This window comes from Bombus fervidus, chromosome 17 (genome assembly GCF_041682495.2).
Source record: "Bombus fervidus isolate BK054 chromosome 17, iyBomFerv1, whole genome shotgun sequence".
Taxonomy (NCBI): Eukaryota; Metazoa; Arthropoda; class Insecta; order Hymenoptera; family Apidae; genus Bombus; species Bombus fervidus.
Genome location: NC_091533.1, coordinates 117,736 through 135,629, shown reverse-complemented (window position 1 = coordinate 135,629; position 17,894 = coordinate 117,736). Strand labels below are relative to the sequence as shown.

General features: G+C 32.6%; 1 protein-coding gene across 5 annotated transcripts in view; it reads left to right on the top strand.

Moving 5' to 3' along the window:
• Th1 (negative elongation factor complex member TH1) overlaps positions 1–17,894 on the top strand; it is a 38,233-nt gene that overhangs the window by 2,833 nt on the left and 17,506 nt on the right. For all 5 annotated transcript variants that reach the window (XM_072020427.1, XM_072020429.1, XM_072020428.1 and 2 more), the window contains exons 3-6: positions 1,751–1,970; positions 2,054–2,161; positions 9,117–9,266; positions 11,901–12,031. In XM_072020427.1, coding sequence (XP_071876528.1) covers positions 1,751–1,970; positions 2,054–2,161; positions 9,117–9,266; positions 11,901–12,031 — 609 coding nt within the window. The remainder of the gene's footprint in view (positions 1–1,750; positions 1,971–2,053; positions 2,162–9,116; positions 9,267–11,900; positions 12,032–17,894) is intronic.

Genomic DNA, 17,894 nt, shown 5'->3' with positions numbered 1-17,894 from the left:
AGAAGTTGTCAAAGCTAAGAGAGGCAAAAATATATATTACTACAATATATCAAACAAAATACCTACATCAAAAGTAATATTTGCAGAAATATTCAATGAAGAATTGTTCAAACATTCATTATTTATGTTTCTGAATGTGTTTTGAGATTCCGAGCTTCGAGACGAATCAGAAAAAATTCGGGCGGGATCTTGATATACTTATATTACTCGAGGTCCCGAAATTCGATTCGAGTATCAGCAATAGATTTATGTATCAGCATGCTAAATAATTAAAAGCGGGCAGTCTAATTTCGTGTCAATTCGACAAATCGAATGGGATTGGTAAGGCTCAGAAGCCCGAGATCCAACTATTAGGAAATATTAAGAGGAGATAAAGATATAAAAAAAAAAACGATGATAAGCTTTACATGAATAAATATTCATATTTAAAATTTATATTTAAAATTTTGGAAGAAAATTATTTTTATTTTAATAATAATTTTGCAAATTTGAGATTGTAGGATATTTGATTTCTTTGCACAGAGTTTGTAGCGAATAGTGTTTTTATTTGCTTATGGTTTTTTTATTTTAGTTTTATACATATTTTGTTTTGTGAAGTTATTGCACTATTTTTTAATTACTTTATCTCCTCCTAATAGCGGGATCTTGGGCTCCCAAGCCTTAAGTCGATTCGTGCGATTTTAGTCGAGCTGACACGAAGTTAGACTGTCTGTTCATGCTGATGCATATTTCTATAGTTGATACCCAAATCGAGTTTTAGGATCCCGAAACATTCGGGAGCCCGAGTGATATGGATATAGAGATCCCTCCCGAACTTCTACTTATCCGTCGCGAAACCCTGAGAAACAGGGAGGGTCTGCACATTTCTATATTTTTTATCAAATCTCATAATAATTATTTCATGTTTTCATATTAAACAATCATGGAAAGACTGAAATAAAATTCTCTATTATAGAATTTATAATTATTACACAAAAATTCATTATGCATATTTAATGATGAAATGGAAACTAAATATTGATGATATTCCTCTTACTACATTCATTAGTTTTATCTAATGAATTTTATTAACATAACATTGTTATTACCTGTAGATATAGGTAAATAATGGATACATAATTTTATAAAAAATTAAATAATGTTACATATAGGATGAAATATTTTCATTTAATGGTACAAAAATATACAAGTAAACCTTCTGTGATTTTAAAGACGATATTTGGTAACAATGTTTCTTTGATTATAAGTTACTATGGTCATTAAACTAGATTTTAATAGAGATTAAAATTTTTTTATTTAATAAAATACCCTCCATTACTTATTTTCCTGCAAAGTGTCTTAATAAAGTATATGTAATTTAATCTTTTTTTGCTTTTTATTTATTTCAAACAACTATTTAGATTATTATATGGAATGATTACAAAAAGTATTTGCAAGCCATTATATTTATTATAACATTTATATATTAATTAATTAGGTCTCAGTATATTAAATTTCATATCACATAATAGTACTATAGTATAGTAATATTAATTATATAGTAGTGTTCTCATGTGATTATAAATGTAGAATTTGATAAAGGAATGCTTCATTAGAAAGTAAGGATTATGTGCTTTTTGTAGCCACTGTAGATGATGTTAATTTCAATATATGTATTTAATTATGCACTGGTGCACTGTTTGTGAAATTTAAAAGAAATGTAATGATATCTTTTATATTATAATATATCATTATTTTTTCCACTTTATAGATATTTTCAAGCTGGTGGAAATCCAGAACAAGTGATAGAATTGTTATCTAAAAATTATACAGCTTGTGCTCAAATGGCAAATCTTCTTGCAGAATGGCTTATTCTTGCTGGAGTTAAAGTTACAGATGTACAAGCAATGGTGGAAAATAACTTAAAAGATATGATATTGAAAACATTTGATCCCAAAAAAGCAGATAAAATCTTTACAGAGGAGGGTGAAGTAAGTTTTTTAATCCTTTGTTGATTTTTGAATTAAATATTAAATCTCAGTTAATACTTAAAGTTCAATATTTTGTGTATCAGACTCCTGCTTGGTTAACGGAAATGATACAACATCCTACTTGGCGGTCACTTATTTACAGACTTGCAGAAGAATATCCTGATTGCTTGATGTTAAACTTCACTATAAAGGTAAAATTTTTATTAAAATATTGCTTTTATTCAAATAGAAATTGTTGGAAATATTGTTATTACATATATAGACAAATATAATAATAGTAATAACATTATACATATAAGAGGTGTGCTCTTCGAACTAAATTCTTCTGCATTATTTGTAGTGTATTATTTGAATCACTTAGAAGTTATGCTAACTAACTCTATAAATTAAAATGCATAGAAAAATGACAATTACAAACATTTTTAAATGTACCTCAGAATTTACCAATTTTTGTGCTTATAACAAATAAATCTATGAAAATAAAGTTTTTTTTGAGATGTTGAATATTAAAAAAATAATTTGTGCAGAATTTGAACTCGATTGAATAACGGAAAAGTATGCCTCTGGATACTTAAACATTAAAATAATTATTTAAGTGTTTATAAAATCAGTGTTATTCGATTATTTTCTAAATTATCGATTATATAAAAATTGTCAGACGAAAGTTATAAATATAGCTAAGATGCACTTTTTCTGTTGTATTCCTTTTTTTCGCATAATGCACGGTTTTTGAAAAAATAAATGAAAGACTATGTTACGATTAGGTCTTGATCTTCGGTGTTCGTAACAGTTAGATTTTTCGAGTTACATTTAAATCAAAATGGTAGTTGCTGCCACCAGAAATAGTTATTAACTATTTCGATTAATTCGACTCTCATTCGCTATTTTTGGAACAAGGCAAACGACTGAATGGGATGATTTTGGAAACTTGTCATACCCTTCTAGAGCGCAGCACTATTTTGAGTTTCCAAACTATTGTACCCTTGATGTTCTAATTCGTTACTATAACCTTATGGGCGGCGTTAACTAGCTTATCAATGCGACTGATAAATAAAATTCCACGTTTCGGCTTACCCGTTATGTACACGAGTACTAGCACGGATTAAAGTTTTGTTAGAATAAATAAATATTTCTGATATCTTCTTAATTGTTGAGAATAATAGTCAATGAATAAGTTTATTGAAGTCGTACACGTGGTACAAGTCCGAAATCGAAAAAAGAAAATCTTACAATGTTTAGCTTCTCACCTTGCTTATACGTATGGTCGATCGCACTCTTAGAATATCGTTAATACAGTTAACTGAGTTAATACAGTTGTCTGTATAAATCGTTGACGACTAATAAAATGCTCGGTTTTACTTCTTGACGTTAATCAAAGACCGGATTAAAAGAATTCTCGGCTTCGCAAAGACTACTGTTCTTCCGAACTTGATATTAACTCGCGATAAATTTTTAACCGACTCTTGACAAAATTTTAACTACCTGTACTGAACTCTATTTTAACTGATTCTCAACAAATTTTTAACTGACTGAACTCCTGTTTTTAAGTGCTACCCTTATTTATACTAAGATTATTATGGCTAATTGTTACATGACGGGTTATTCCATTATAGCGCGGAGTTTTGGTACGTGATTATTTCTGCAGACGCTGCAATCTTCGTTTCTACCGGTGTCCTTCTAGAAATATTAGGGTTTCAGCTGATGTGGTTTTCGTGGAATTATTATTGAAGATTCCTCTTTTTAGAAGTCGTTGCTGCTGCATTCTTCTTACATGCATGTGGTTACCTTTGGTGATGCCGATACTTAATCTTTTGGCGCGTGCTAGTTGTTTGTCGCTGTTGATGCTGCGTGAGAAGATCGTAGCATCTCAACTTTCCATTGCCTGCTTATTACAATGTGTACTGTGGTGGGGTGAGCGCGCGCAAAATGGGCATCTTTTCTATTTCGATATTCTTAGATTTTGTTCAATAATAATGTTGTGTATATGTTTATTAATTTATTGCGATATTAAAGTATTTATACGCGTAGTGTTTTTGGTTTCCTTTAAGTTTTCCGTTTTTAATTCCATTCGCCTAGAGTTGTGGCTCGCGCTATTTGCAAGTTACGGCGTATCGCTTTACAGCTCCTGCGGAGTACGAGACGTGACAGAATGCCTGAAAAAATTGCATAAATATTTTTCCAGTTTTAAAAATTAGGAAACGTTTTAATCCTTTTTTCATCAGTAAAAGCTAAAAATAATGTTTATTTTGTATTTTCATCCCCAAAGGACTATTTTTAGAAAATTTTGTTAATTTATTGAAAAAGTCGGGAAATTGCACAATTTTTGTACATTAGTGAAGTAAAAGCCGATAAATAATGTGTAATAAGGAAAAAGAACGTTAAATGGAAAATAAATATTTTATTTATTTTTAACTTTCTCTGTTTATAAATATTCGCCTGCAAACAAAATCTCTTTTTTATAGCTAGGAAATTGTCGATGATAACCATTTAAAACTTGAAGAATAAACTCTTTTTGCCTATTTTTGCTCTTTTGCTTATTTTTCATAAATAATTTATTATATCCTTCCATTAATTTAACACTTCTCTCTGCTGTACCATTGACAACTCACAGACAAGCTTTATTAAAGGGCTAGAATTAGCGAATAAACTGTGAGTTGTCAACGTTACGTAATATATGCATTTAAATAATTATTTTAATATTAAGGAGCCAGAGGCATACTTTCCCGTTATAGCTCCGATTGAGCTTAAATTTTGCACAGATTATTTTTTTATCGATTGGAGCTATCCGAAGAAGGGGCGGGGGATCTTTAAAAATATTTTCATCAGGAGTAAACAAGAGCCACTCTGGTATATAAAGATTCAAAGTGATTCGAAATATTTTAAAGCTATCATAAACAATTTTATTATTAATAGGCAGATTCTTGCAAACAGTTATGAAGTTTGTATCTGTAATTTGTATAGAACAGATATTACAAAATAGAAAAAAAGTGTTTGTTGGACAATGTTATCAATTACATTTACTTGTCATTGGGTGATTAAGGAAGATATATTTGATATCAAAATTAAAAAAATTAAAATAACTAGTAGTAATTAGTATAGTTAGTCAAAGCAATTTAGAAATACTTATCTTATAAGTTTAGATGTTATATGTATACAGGATATTCTGTAATACCGTAAATATGGATCAATTTTATGAATTAATTGTACATCTAGAAACAATGAAAAAAGTTCATATAAATATATCTATATCATACTTGCCTTTAATTGACATTTGAATAACTTTGACTTTGACATAACGAGTTTTGTATTCTGTCATTTGTTATTTCTTTATTTTTGTAGAATGCTAAAAATTATCACCTTGTATTTCAAGACAATCTTGTAGACTTATAAGTAGCAGTTCAATCGATTCAAATTTAGGGGAGAAAATTCTCCCCAGGAATCATTGAGAAAATAATCAATATAATAAAAATAGTATAATTTTGCACAATAAGAAGTAAAGTTAAAAGAAAAAAGTAAGTCAATAAGCACCAACACAGAAAAATATTCTTCGATATATAAGATGTTTTACTAACTTAATTACTAATATAATATAATATAATATAATTAATTATTAATACATAAATATTATAAAACATAATACTAATTGGTCTTTATCCAAGAAAAATGTAATTCGTCACTCAGACTTCTAAAATTTTGGATATAATAATTTTTTTATTCATGAATACCTGTTTTTTAATTAATAGTCTCATTTCTCTTGAAAATAAAATATGAGCCATTCGTTATGAAAGTGGGGCAAGTTCACTTTTGAAAAAAAAGTGGAAAAAAGTGGAAAAGAAAAGTTTCAGGTCGAAAAATCCTCGAACAGCGCGATAACGCTTCTCTTAATTGATTGCGAAGAGGAATAAGCGGCGCAATAGCTCTCGTCATATTCGTTACTTTAATAACGTCTACTTTAAATACGTCTATATTATTATATATGTGTACTATTAGTTTATAAATATTTCAAGTTTTATTCAATAAAAATTATTGAATAAAATGAGAAGATAACAATGAAATACAAAATACCTTCAGTCGTCTGTAGCGTTCAAATGTACTGGGACTTTTCGACACAAAATCTAAACAGCGTGATCGCGCTGCTTGGAATTCAAACGGTTAAATATGAAATTTTACTTTACAATAAATTTACCATCCATATTTAAATATCTAATGTTTTGATCAGTGTACATTTGGTTGGTAATTTGCAAATTTTGGTACATGCAAAATCATTAACTACATATGAAAACGGAACAACCCAATTTTCTATAAAATGTTCCAAAACTGCTATTAAAATATCGATAATTAATTAAAAATTTCTATTTTCTGGGCATTCTTATCTACCAAATAACGCAGATTTTAGAATTATGGAAGAGGCATCATGAAAATGAAATGCTTTGTACATTCCTCGAGATTATTACAAAATTATGATAGAATGTTAGAAAGAAATAAAATTTTGTTTGTACAAAATGAAACGCGGGGAATTCTTCCGACGAAAACTTTAAAAAATGCAATTCTAAAAGAATAAAGAATATTAATAGGGAGAAGACAAACTGACTGGAAATTCATATGTTGGCTGAGGTTTCTAATACATTGTTGACCGGCAATTTTATTAAGAATTTATCTCATGTCACCAGCTATTATTTCGTAATTGGATGTGGAAGTAAAACAATATAAATAAACTTTAATAAATTTTATTTATTGTTCAACTTTTAATATTTCTTTTTCGTATGATAAACAGTGTAACAAGCACCTACGTGTAATGGTACATAACAGTTGTTACGCCGCGAAGCTTGATATGGATCGTGTTTCTAACCGTCTCTCGCGGTCCTCTAGCGTCATACACGAATCGTCTCATCTTCCCGACGGGGCATAGAATGTATCGACGAGCGCATGATTGCCGCCCGGCCGCGAGTTCCAGAAACGTCGATTCGATCCGTTCTTTAATTTCACAAAGAAGTCGGCATACGTGATCATCGGCGCGAGCGGTGGCGTGATCCGAACGCGGTGGGGGTCGTCTCCCCGAGAGGACAAGAAATTTATCCTAGGGCAGTTAGTCTTTCTTCAGAAATTCTACCGCATACATCTTAAACTCTAACGAATAAAATCGCGAATTCAACGAATATCGATACATATCAAAAGTCAAGTTCTCGGCGTTCTATCCATCAAATCGATCAATCTTCGGATTAATCAATTACTGTGCTTTCTGACACGACGAAGTCAAACAATTTCTGTCGACGCAATAATATTATAGGCTATTGTAAATATATATATATATGTCGGAGTTGAGTTGTTTGAGTTTTGATTATGGGCGTGTAAAGAATCTTCGCCTGGGTTGTTCATTGTTGTTTCACAATCAAGATAACGTTTATTAACACAAATATAGAAGAAATAAGTTTGAACAATAACTGCGGTAACTAGACGCTGATGGCAATGACCTTAGATTCGATATAGCGAATCCACGGTCCACGGGCTCACTCTTTATTAAACTCAGAATAGAATTTCTATACACAAAAGTACCGCTCACAATGACGCTCTTTATATTGCTCTCTAGACGATGTGTCACTCACCAAGGAGATCACAAGAATAACTGAGTAATGGAAACTTTCTTCTCCTTACGATTGCGTTAGCTTTGTTTAACGTTGGCCTGGGATACCAACAAACTGCTACCGTTGCTAGGCAGACTCGCATAACTGCGACATTGCTCTTGCCCAGGGTTTGATTGTTAATACAACGTGTGTCTCATAATATTGGTACTTTTCTGTTAGGTGGAACGTTCATCCCGTAACCGCGGCTACGCTCGGCGACCGGTTGTCGCCTCGAGCCTAAGCTCATTGTCTCAAGTTTCGAATGACTGTGTCTGGGTTATTTCGTGAATGCTATTGAAGCTCTTCCAAGCAATTCCAACGGGTGACCCCGTTGTCCTTTCATCTCCGACATATATATATTATATAACTGTGGATTCCAGTTATATTAAAAACCAATCACCCCTATTATCCCAAAAGAAATAAGGGGATTGCCCTGCTCGTGGTGTCGATTCTTGCAATCGTAACGGGAATTTACGACTCCCGTTGACGCGCTACATCAAGCGATCGCGTTTCCCCGCGACTGGACAAAAATACAACAGCTTTTGCAAATATATCTAGTTTCGTTGCGTTTTCTTTTTGAAGAGCATACTCTATGCACTATGCTGACCAACAATTGCACTCTATGATCTCCAATAGCGCACTGAGAAAACGACGCTGATGCGAAAAGAAAGCGCATCGTAAGTTTACTCGTGGCCAGTTGGTAACGTTTGGCCATGAAAACACGAGTTAACTCGTGACCGATCAACAATGTGTTAAGAAGTGCCCATATACTGTTTTGTATAAAACATGAATGAAAGACTTTCATAATTCTAAATTTACTACCATCTGTCGAAGGAAGGCCCCAAACTTTAAAATATTGAATTAACTTACAATAAAGTAAGTAATAACACTCCACATAACACTCCAAAATAAGATATTATTTTGTTCTGTAATAAATGTTGTAATAAATTATAATTAAATAATAATTATATAAAAATTTAAATTAAAAAAAGATTTTATTGTTCACGATTTTTATAATTTATTAATTATGAAAATGAGGCAACTCTATTTCAGATTTATAAAAACACCTTTTTTCGTAACGTATTTTTATCAAAATCGTTGTGTAGTAAATTTACCTGTATTAAAAGTATATACACAACATGGTGAAACTTTTCTAGGGTGTACTTATATTTCTTAATTGTATGAACCACGAAACCTTAAATATCTCATTAATAAAGAAAATGGACTTACCCTATTTTTATAATAATTAATAATATATTATAATAAATAATAATATTGATTATTAATTTTATGATTATAGAAATTTCTGGTTAAAATATAACTAGCAGATTGAAATTTCTACACAAATTTTGTACATATGTGTATCATCAACTGACATATTTCAACTTTTATTATATTACACAAGTAATTTGTTTGCAATAATATAATTTTTGCACAATTATTATATATGAAATGTTTTACAAACATTTAATACGTACTGTACAAATTTTATTGAATTTTTGTGTCTTTCTTACATTTCTTACAGCTTATATCTGATGCAGGATTTCAAGGTGAAATTACAAGCATTTCAACAGCTGCACAACAAATTGAAGTATTTTCACGAGTTTTAAAAACTGCAATTGCTGGATTTTTGCAAAATACAGAAGATTGGCAGTCAAGTATACAAGAATGTGCAGTAAGTATTATTATTTATGATTTATTTAATAATTTATTAATTTAAAGTATAATATGTGTATATTATATTTCACACACGTACAAAATAAGATTTTTGGAAAGTTTTTTAAGCATAAAGTAATGTCTTTTATAAGAATTCAAGGGCGATATAATATGAAGAAAGGAATTTGTTATGTGAAGGGATTCGGATCAAGTGAAAGTCACTTATATTTCTTTGCATATAGTTTTTGAATGTATTTATCTTCTATAATATAACACACAATAATAAGATGAATTCAATTATATTGTTTTGTATATAATTTTCTTAAAAACTGCAGAATGTAAAACAACAAATATAATTTAATCGTAAAAATGTTTAAACAGTTAATGAGAGATTAAGAGAGATTAAGTAGTTATATATGTATACAAATTTTCTATCTTCATGTCTTCAACTAGCATAATTCTGACTGCATAGTTCCTTTTTGTAAATTTCTGAAATCATTTTTTGTCCATATAATTTCATTATATGTATATGCATTAATAAGTAACCTATTAAATGAGATAACCTATATATATGATAATGTAATTTCTAATTTTTAATGTTGCAATCTTTTTGTCTCTTCACAAATTGTTCGAATTCACAAGAAGATAATTGATAATACCTGTTATATAGAGGTTGGATTAAATAAGCAGAGAGTACATTCTAATTGTAATTTAAAATATGTGTCCAGGTTCGTTTCCACTCCAAATTTTATACCAAAAGCATTCTATATAGAGTGATTCATTTTTTAGTGTAACTTATATCTATAAAATTGGATTCTAATTTGAATCAAGTTTCCAAAGTGTTCATAATTATACAATCCTGCTGCATTTTCACATTCAATTTATTCTAATTTATTTCGCTGGGATCGAGATTTGTTAATTGCAAGAAAATGTAAATGACTTTCAATCAATTATTTATTTGCTATTCTCTCACAATATATTACTCTTCCAAAGTAACGTCATTTTTATGTGGGCAATAACATAAAATTTGTATGCCAATAGCATACATATCACATATTCCCGATAGCAGAAATAAATAAAATCTATGCATGGTTGGGTGGACATGGACATGGGATGAGAGGTACACTGTTAAACTTGTTAAAGTGGTATAACTCGAAAGTGATATTTTATTGAAAATATAGAAACTGAAACTTCTTATGCTAAGAAATGGAACAATAAAATATATAAAAATTCAACCCATTAATGAAAGTTCAACCTTGGAAGTCCATTAGTACAGCAAATCCTTTCTGGTAACTTATTGAAGGTTGTCGAACGGTATTTGCAATTTCCTAATATCTAGGCTAAAACTTCGTGTAACAGTAGATTATATCCGGAAATATATTTGAAAAACTCATGTCAGACCATTGAAATCACCGTGCGGGTATGATGAGTCGCGTGTTACCTGATGCGGATGTCTCAACTTTATATAAATAATAAAACACCCTTCTCAATCATCTTAAACTTCTCAATCGTCATCCTCGGAATTCTGATCTTCGTCATTCTGACATGAAATCAAGAATCAAATTCAAAATGTAAATCATCATCCGAAAACATATGGTAGTTTTTATAATAATAAAACTGATTGCTCATTAAATTAAATGAAAAAAAAAGAGAGAAATAAATTATGTTTGCCGGAATCATGTTCTTCATGTCAATTGTTTGCTAAGATTTTAAAAAAATTTAATGTTGCTAGGACATTCTTTTACATATTTCAGGATATAATCTGCTGTTACATAAAGCTTCAGTCTAGATAAAATTAAAAAATTGGAGTTACCATACAACAGTCTTCCATGAAATACCGGAAAGGATACTTTTCCACTAAACTGAGGATAACTACTCCACTAGAGGTTTGATTTTTTATATATTTTATTGTTTCATTTTCAACTTCTATACTTTCCGCAAGATTTTACCTTCAAGCTTGATAAGTGTGATAAGTTTGATAAGTTTGACAAGTTTGACAGCGCATTTCTCTATCTTCCATTCCTACATTTGTCCAGCCAGGAATTGAATTTGTTCATTTTTGTTATCAAAACTATTGACACACAAATTTTTAAAGTTTATACTGACCATTATATTGACTACGTAGCAATGACGCTAGTTCCAGGACTATATACAGGGTGTTTGGCTACAGGTGTAGAAAAATTTAAGAGGTGATTTTTGAAGCTAAAATAAGAGAAAAATCAAGAATAAAAAATCGCGTTTTCGGCTAATTTTTAATTGTTAATAACTAAAAAACAAAGTAGAAAACGCAATCTTTTTATTTTTGATTTTCATTTTATTTTAGTTTCAGAAATCATCCCTCAAATTTTTTTACTCCTGTAACCGAATGTATACTCCTGACTGTATGTATAGTCTATGTCAGGCATCATTATCTTCATACAGTATAGACATGAATTGTAATTCCTTTAACTCCACCTTAATGTACGCTTTCATTTTCTGGGAGTTCCTGCTTTCTTTTAGATTTTAAATACCTTTTTCCTTCTTGCTCATAGTTGCTTTTTATTATAGAGAGATGATATACATATATTTAAAATGTTACGGTATGTATTTGTATTATAGTAAAAAGAATATTTTTAAAATATTATAATGTCCTTATATAATCTTTTTTTGCCAGAAAATGGTATGTCATGGACAACACACCTACGTCTACAGTCAAGTATTGTTGCAAATTCTTGCACAAGAATCACGTGGTGGATTTATGATGAAAAGGCTTTCTCAGGAAATCACTAAATGTGCTCAACAGAAGTAAGAAAAAGTTTTTACTATTTTATCAAGTATATACAGTCAGAGAGCGTTCAATTGTTCTCAACTTAGGATCAATAGAATCTAATAACAAAGAATATTAATAAGTTTGTTTTCCAAATTTCTCTAACTTGTTTAAACAGAGAGCACAAACAAACAGAGACATAAATTATCGTATGGTTTTCTTAATATTTTGATTATCTTAACTCTTCAACCATATCATAGGACATCGTCGTATACATGCATATGATATCACACTTGATAATATCATGTAGCAAGCATACAATGTATAAGTATAGTAATGATAATGATAGTAAAGACTAGTTACGGTAATTAGAGGAAGAGGCTGGTAATAGTAACAGGAATAGAGAGGAATGCGGAATTTGTGTAAGCTTTAAAGATTAATGTTTGTTGTTTGTTTATTTACAAATATAGGGAAATTTTGGATTTTATCAGAAGATGAACATAATATGCCGTTTTTTTACGTGATGGAAATCTTCATAAACACTTTGCACTCGGGGGAGGGAGGGGGGGGGGGAGTTGCAGGGTACTACCGTATTCATATAAATTAAAATCTCGGAGTGGTGTCCCACGGACATAATGCCTAGCTAGTAATGAGATTTACTTGTTTAAACTTATTTTACGTGGTGAATAACAATAAAAGTTTATTTTAAAATTACACATCCTTATATGATATTTGGGAATAAGGATATCTGTAGATGCAAGTCTGTGGCTGTTAGAGCTTGCAATTTTCTTTATGTAATATTATCATTCAAAATAACTTCGTTGTTCTTGACAAGATTAAAAAATGGAGAAAGAACGTATGTTCTCTCGAGAATGGAGTAATTGACAAAAACGTATAGTATTACGTGAAGGTTTATGAAATACTGTGAATAATAAGATAATAAAATTTTGCCCTCTTCGCTGTATTATCCGATGTTCCTTTATTCTGGATAAAAGATTCCACATAGACTTATTTGTCAAATAATATCGAGTGCCGGCACGGCTAACCTGACTGAGAGGCATCCGCAGCGTTTAATAGGTATTTTATTTTAATGGATTGTTTTATGATCTGCAACATATAAGGAAATTTAGGCAGGCTATGTGAGTATTTGATTGATTTTATTCCACAAACACAGCCGTCTCTGCCATACTGCTTATATGATAGCGAAACATTTCATTATTTTAAGTTTACTTCAAATGCTGTTTACAGTACGTAATGTATAGTTTAGTATATATTGTTCTCCGGAATGATTTCTGCGATTACTAAGATTGTAGTACTCTCGAGACAAGGCAAGCAACAAACATCCCATGATATGATAGGAACATGCAATATGACGTCTGCTGGTATATCGATATGTACGTTAACAGAATGTATAGCGTTTCATACAGTCTGGTTCTCGAACGGCTATGCCACAATTCGCACTGGACATAGAATATCAATCTGAGAGGGTTGATGCAGCATGATATGTCCATTGATTGTAAGATTGCCTTTTGGGTTTGGCTCCTTCGAATTTTAAGTTTGACACCCTGTAGCTTCAAGCATCATCTTAGAATTCATCATCTATTTTTGTGACGTTGCCGATGTTCGAAGGCATGTCGATTCTGCTGGTCTTCTGTTATTACCTGATATGGATCCTTAAATCCCTGTCCCCATCTCACCGAATACCTGCCGTTGACTTTTACTAAACATAGATCATTTACGGTGAATGATTTCGTATTGCGTTTGCATTTTTTGTCAAATCTACTTTTTTCATATGTAGCGTTCTTCTTAATGTTGTTAATGTCTGCCTTATCGCGTTGGATCGTGTGAAATAAGCATTATGGAATTTTTTACGTCTTCTTCCCTCCTCAGTCCGGGAAATATAATACGGTATTTTTATCTAAGGATGCTACATAGCGTTCCAGATAAACGTATTTTGCACGTTATATACTTTACAAATAATTTTTAATTCATTTAATGTAACATAACCTATCTTATTCCTTTACATGTTTGATTTATACGTTTTTTAAGAAATCGTAGAGGAATAGAAGAAAAATATTTATCTCTTTTCATTTTTTAATTGTTTCATTGTTTAAGTTCTATTAACTCAACATATAAAATAGGACTTAGACATAAAGTCACAATCTATTAGGGAGTATTCTTCGAAAAAATTGTCGTTCAGATGTTACATAATTTTAACGAATCTCGCATATTTATTGTTAATTATGAAAACGTTTCTGGATAGTCACGAGAACATGTGGTTTATACAATATTCCAATTAAAATATCTTATTCATTGTATCTTCAGTAACAAATAGGATGTAATATTGTTCGATATTTTAATAATTTTCATTTCATGATTTTCATGCATTACGACGCGTTTGTAATCTTCGCAGAACAACAATGTGATCGTCGTTGCTTTGTGAACAGTTTCTGTATTAATAATTTTCATATTTCCAATTTGTGTTTTTCAACGCCTTACTTTTCTCTCTGAATATTGAAGAACTCTTCAACGCAGTCGTATATTTGTGGAGTGATTGATCTCAATGTCATGTAATTCGTAACGAATTTCGTTGAACGGAAATGCGATGTTATTGATATCCAGAATTGTATTTCCAATGGCATCCTTCGGCTCCCTTCTGATAAGCTCAGTATATGGTAGTACATAGAGATTCTACTGTTGTATCAGCATTCTTATTTCATATGTTGTTGTTCAACGTGGTATTAGCATACGGATTATACGTGTATATCCCAGAAAATTGACGTATGTCACGTTTCGTACGTTTAACTTGATCGTCCTCCTCTGTTTCGTTTCTCTGATCGGAGGTGGAGAGTTTTGAGTTGAAAGATTTTCAGGCAATCGATGAGATTTTGCAATTGAATTGTCCATTGTATAGCCATAATTTATCGCTTCGTTTCTTCGACATATATTTAAATTCGATTCCTTCTTTTTCTTCTTCCTTTTCAAAACACTTCCGTGTTTGTAAGGCGATAGATAGAGTCCGCGATGAGCGATTCCTTTTTTTCTTTTTTTTCTCTCTCTTTTTTTTTTTTTTTTTTTCGTGGAGGGAATCCGCATGGACACCTGTCGCTTCTAGGGGGGAAAGCGGCGTGGTAGTGTCGGACTCTAACCGACTAAAACCTCCACGATGACCGTCCCTCTTGCGATCGAGGTGTACCCGGGAATCGCTGGGGCGATACACCAGGCCCCCTCGCGCACAATAACCTGTCCGCAAATGGCGCGGTGTGCTGCCATGTCACATCGCGTCCCATCCCCAGGGGGCGTCCGGACTCCCAACCGGACTGCTTGGTGGCCCCTGGGTGCTGGAGAGTCCAGCACCTAAGTTTAACCCCCATCGGAGGTCGCGGTGGTCCTAGCGTGCCCCGTGTAGGGCGCGTCGGCGGCCGATCCTCTCGGGATGAGAGTCCCGCTCCCTCGCCCGTTCCGCTGCCTCCTTCTGCAGCATAACTAGCTCGTAGAAGGAGGTTACGGCCTTCCTGCCCCTCTTCGAGACACGCCAAGACACGTTGGTGCGTATGCGAAATTGCAGATTTGCAGACAATTGCAGACACCAATAAATTCTCACCATCATCGATATGTTCAGTAAGTACGCACTAGCAGTGTTTCTCAAAAGCAAAAGCGTAAAGGACACGAGTAAAGCCTTCGCAACGATTGCGTAAGCATGGAAAAAATCTATAAAATTTGCAAACAGATATGAGGAAGGAATTTTACAATTCTGATTTTCAAAATTGTATAACAACGTATGCGATCAATCGTTATTCAACGTACAGCTTCGTGGAAGCACTGGTGATAGAATGTTCCAATCACACGCTCAAAAGCACGATGTGAAAATCCTTTTCGTTGAACGGTATAGATCTCGTTGGATCGACATAGTTCTAACGCTAGTATCTAACTACAATCAACAGAAGTATCGTACCACCGGAGTGTGATATATGAATGTGTAACTCGTAATAACGAAAGTCGTTATCTATTCACCTATAGAGTAACTCTTCAATTCTTCTATAAAATAACGCGAAGTCGACGATAAAGTACGTGTGAGCACATTGAAGACGATCTACGATAAAGGTTACACATAGAACTGATCGATGGAAGTGTTCGAAATTCTGATAGCGAAACAAACAGATTCGGTCATGTACTTGTTAACCGATTCGCGTGGTAATCTCATGGTCGAAGGATTCTACGAACAGGAGTTACATTTCGCTATACATTCTGATGTACAGGGTGTATAAAAAGTAAGTGTGAAGACTACCATAGCGTGATTCCACACTTATTAATTGGTAGAGATTTGTAAAAGAAAGTTTGTGTAAAATTGACCTAGAGAATGATTTTCACGATCAAAGTTCTTTCATTTTGAAGTATTCTACTCATCACGAGAAACAAAAGACTCAAAGAAACTATGAGTCGCAAATGACCCCCTTTCTCCTGGAAAGTTGTTGAACCTTTAATAATTCTTAAATTGACTTTATTTTTAATGTGTCTACATTCTGCAGTCAGATGCAAGAAAAATATTTTTTATTGTTGTACGTGGATGCCTCAAATCTATCATTATGTATCCCATATCTTCTTTTCTTACTTTCTTTCTTCTTTTCTTTTTCTCTTTCTGTTTATGTAAACAGCCCCGAGAACTCACGTTTTTATATTTTCGCCAAGTTTCTCCCAAAGATTACGTATTGATTTTATTATTATTTATGGTAAAAACCACATTCAATCAGATTGTTTAACGTAATTGTTTAACGGATGTAATCTGTTCACTTGAACTATGAACAATTTCTTCACTCAAAGAAAAGAATCCATTGTCGTCAAATCTTGTGAACAAAAAGGCCGCATGTGAGGAGCAGATCTGCGTCCTATTCACGGTGATTTAAACTTTCCGTTTTGGTTTTTTGCCATACCGACCCACTGTAGTGAGGTGGAGTACCATCGTGCACGAAGTAGATGCGTAGAAGCGAAGACTTCACGGTGCTCTAATTTCACATAATTCACTTAGGGAATGTGGATGTAAAATGTAAAAAATGGATATGTTGCATATGTTATCGATGTAGGTAAAAAGGTGGAGTCAATAATATAATTTCTAATAATTCTTGCCCATACGTTTACAGTGAATCGCCCTTGATTAAATCTTTCTATGTCCATTGCTTTTTTGCTGAGGCCATTCATCGGAATCGTTTTTTCGAATAATTTCGAAATTTCGTCTGTATCTTACAAGCTAACTTGTACAATTCCTTTGCGAATCACTCCATACTTCCAGTCTCGCCGCGGTAAGCGCGATTCCGGAAAAACATTCTGCAGCGTAAGTTCCAGGTCAACATAGATAACAAACGGCGTGGGCTTTGTAAGCATGGTTGAGACGGACTGTTTGAGAGAGCCCAATCGCTGTCTCGTCCTTGAAACTTTTCCAACGAAATCCATAATCGGTTGCACAGTATCCTTCGAATACCACTCGCATAAATTGGCTGATGTATATGATTCATGATTTTGTGTGCTGAAATTCTCCACCGTAACCTCGTCTCGTAACAAATTCAGCTTCAAATACCGCATTTAAAAAATGAGTGTTCATTAATAATATTCGCGAAACGACTGATGAGCAGCTGTCTCGCGTGTTGAAGAAACTGACGAGGATTCATATGCTTCACGTTAATAACGACGTTAGTTAAAATATGGCTTTGAAATGTCGATTCGATGTTTCCCAAACGATAGACGACGCTCTCGGGCCACAAGTTTCGTTACACATACCTCTACTTCCCGCGCGAGAAATGCTTTCACATTCAAACGTCCAAATTCTTTAATCTACAAATAGCTGTCGTTATCACACGTTTTGCACAAATAGGTAGTTCATTCTTCTTTTTAGCCAAATATTTGATG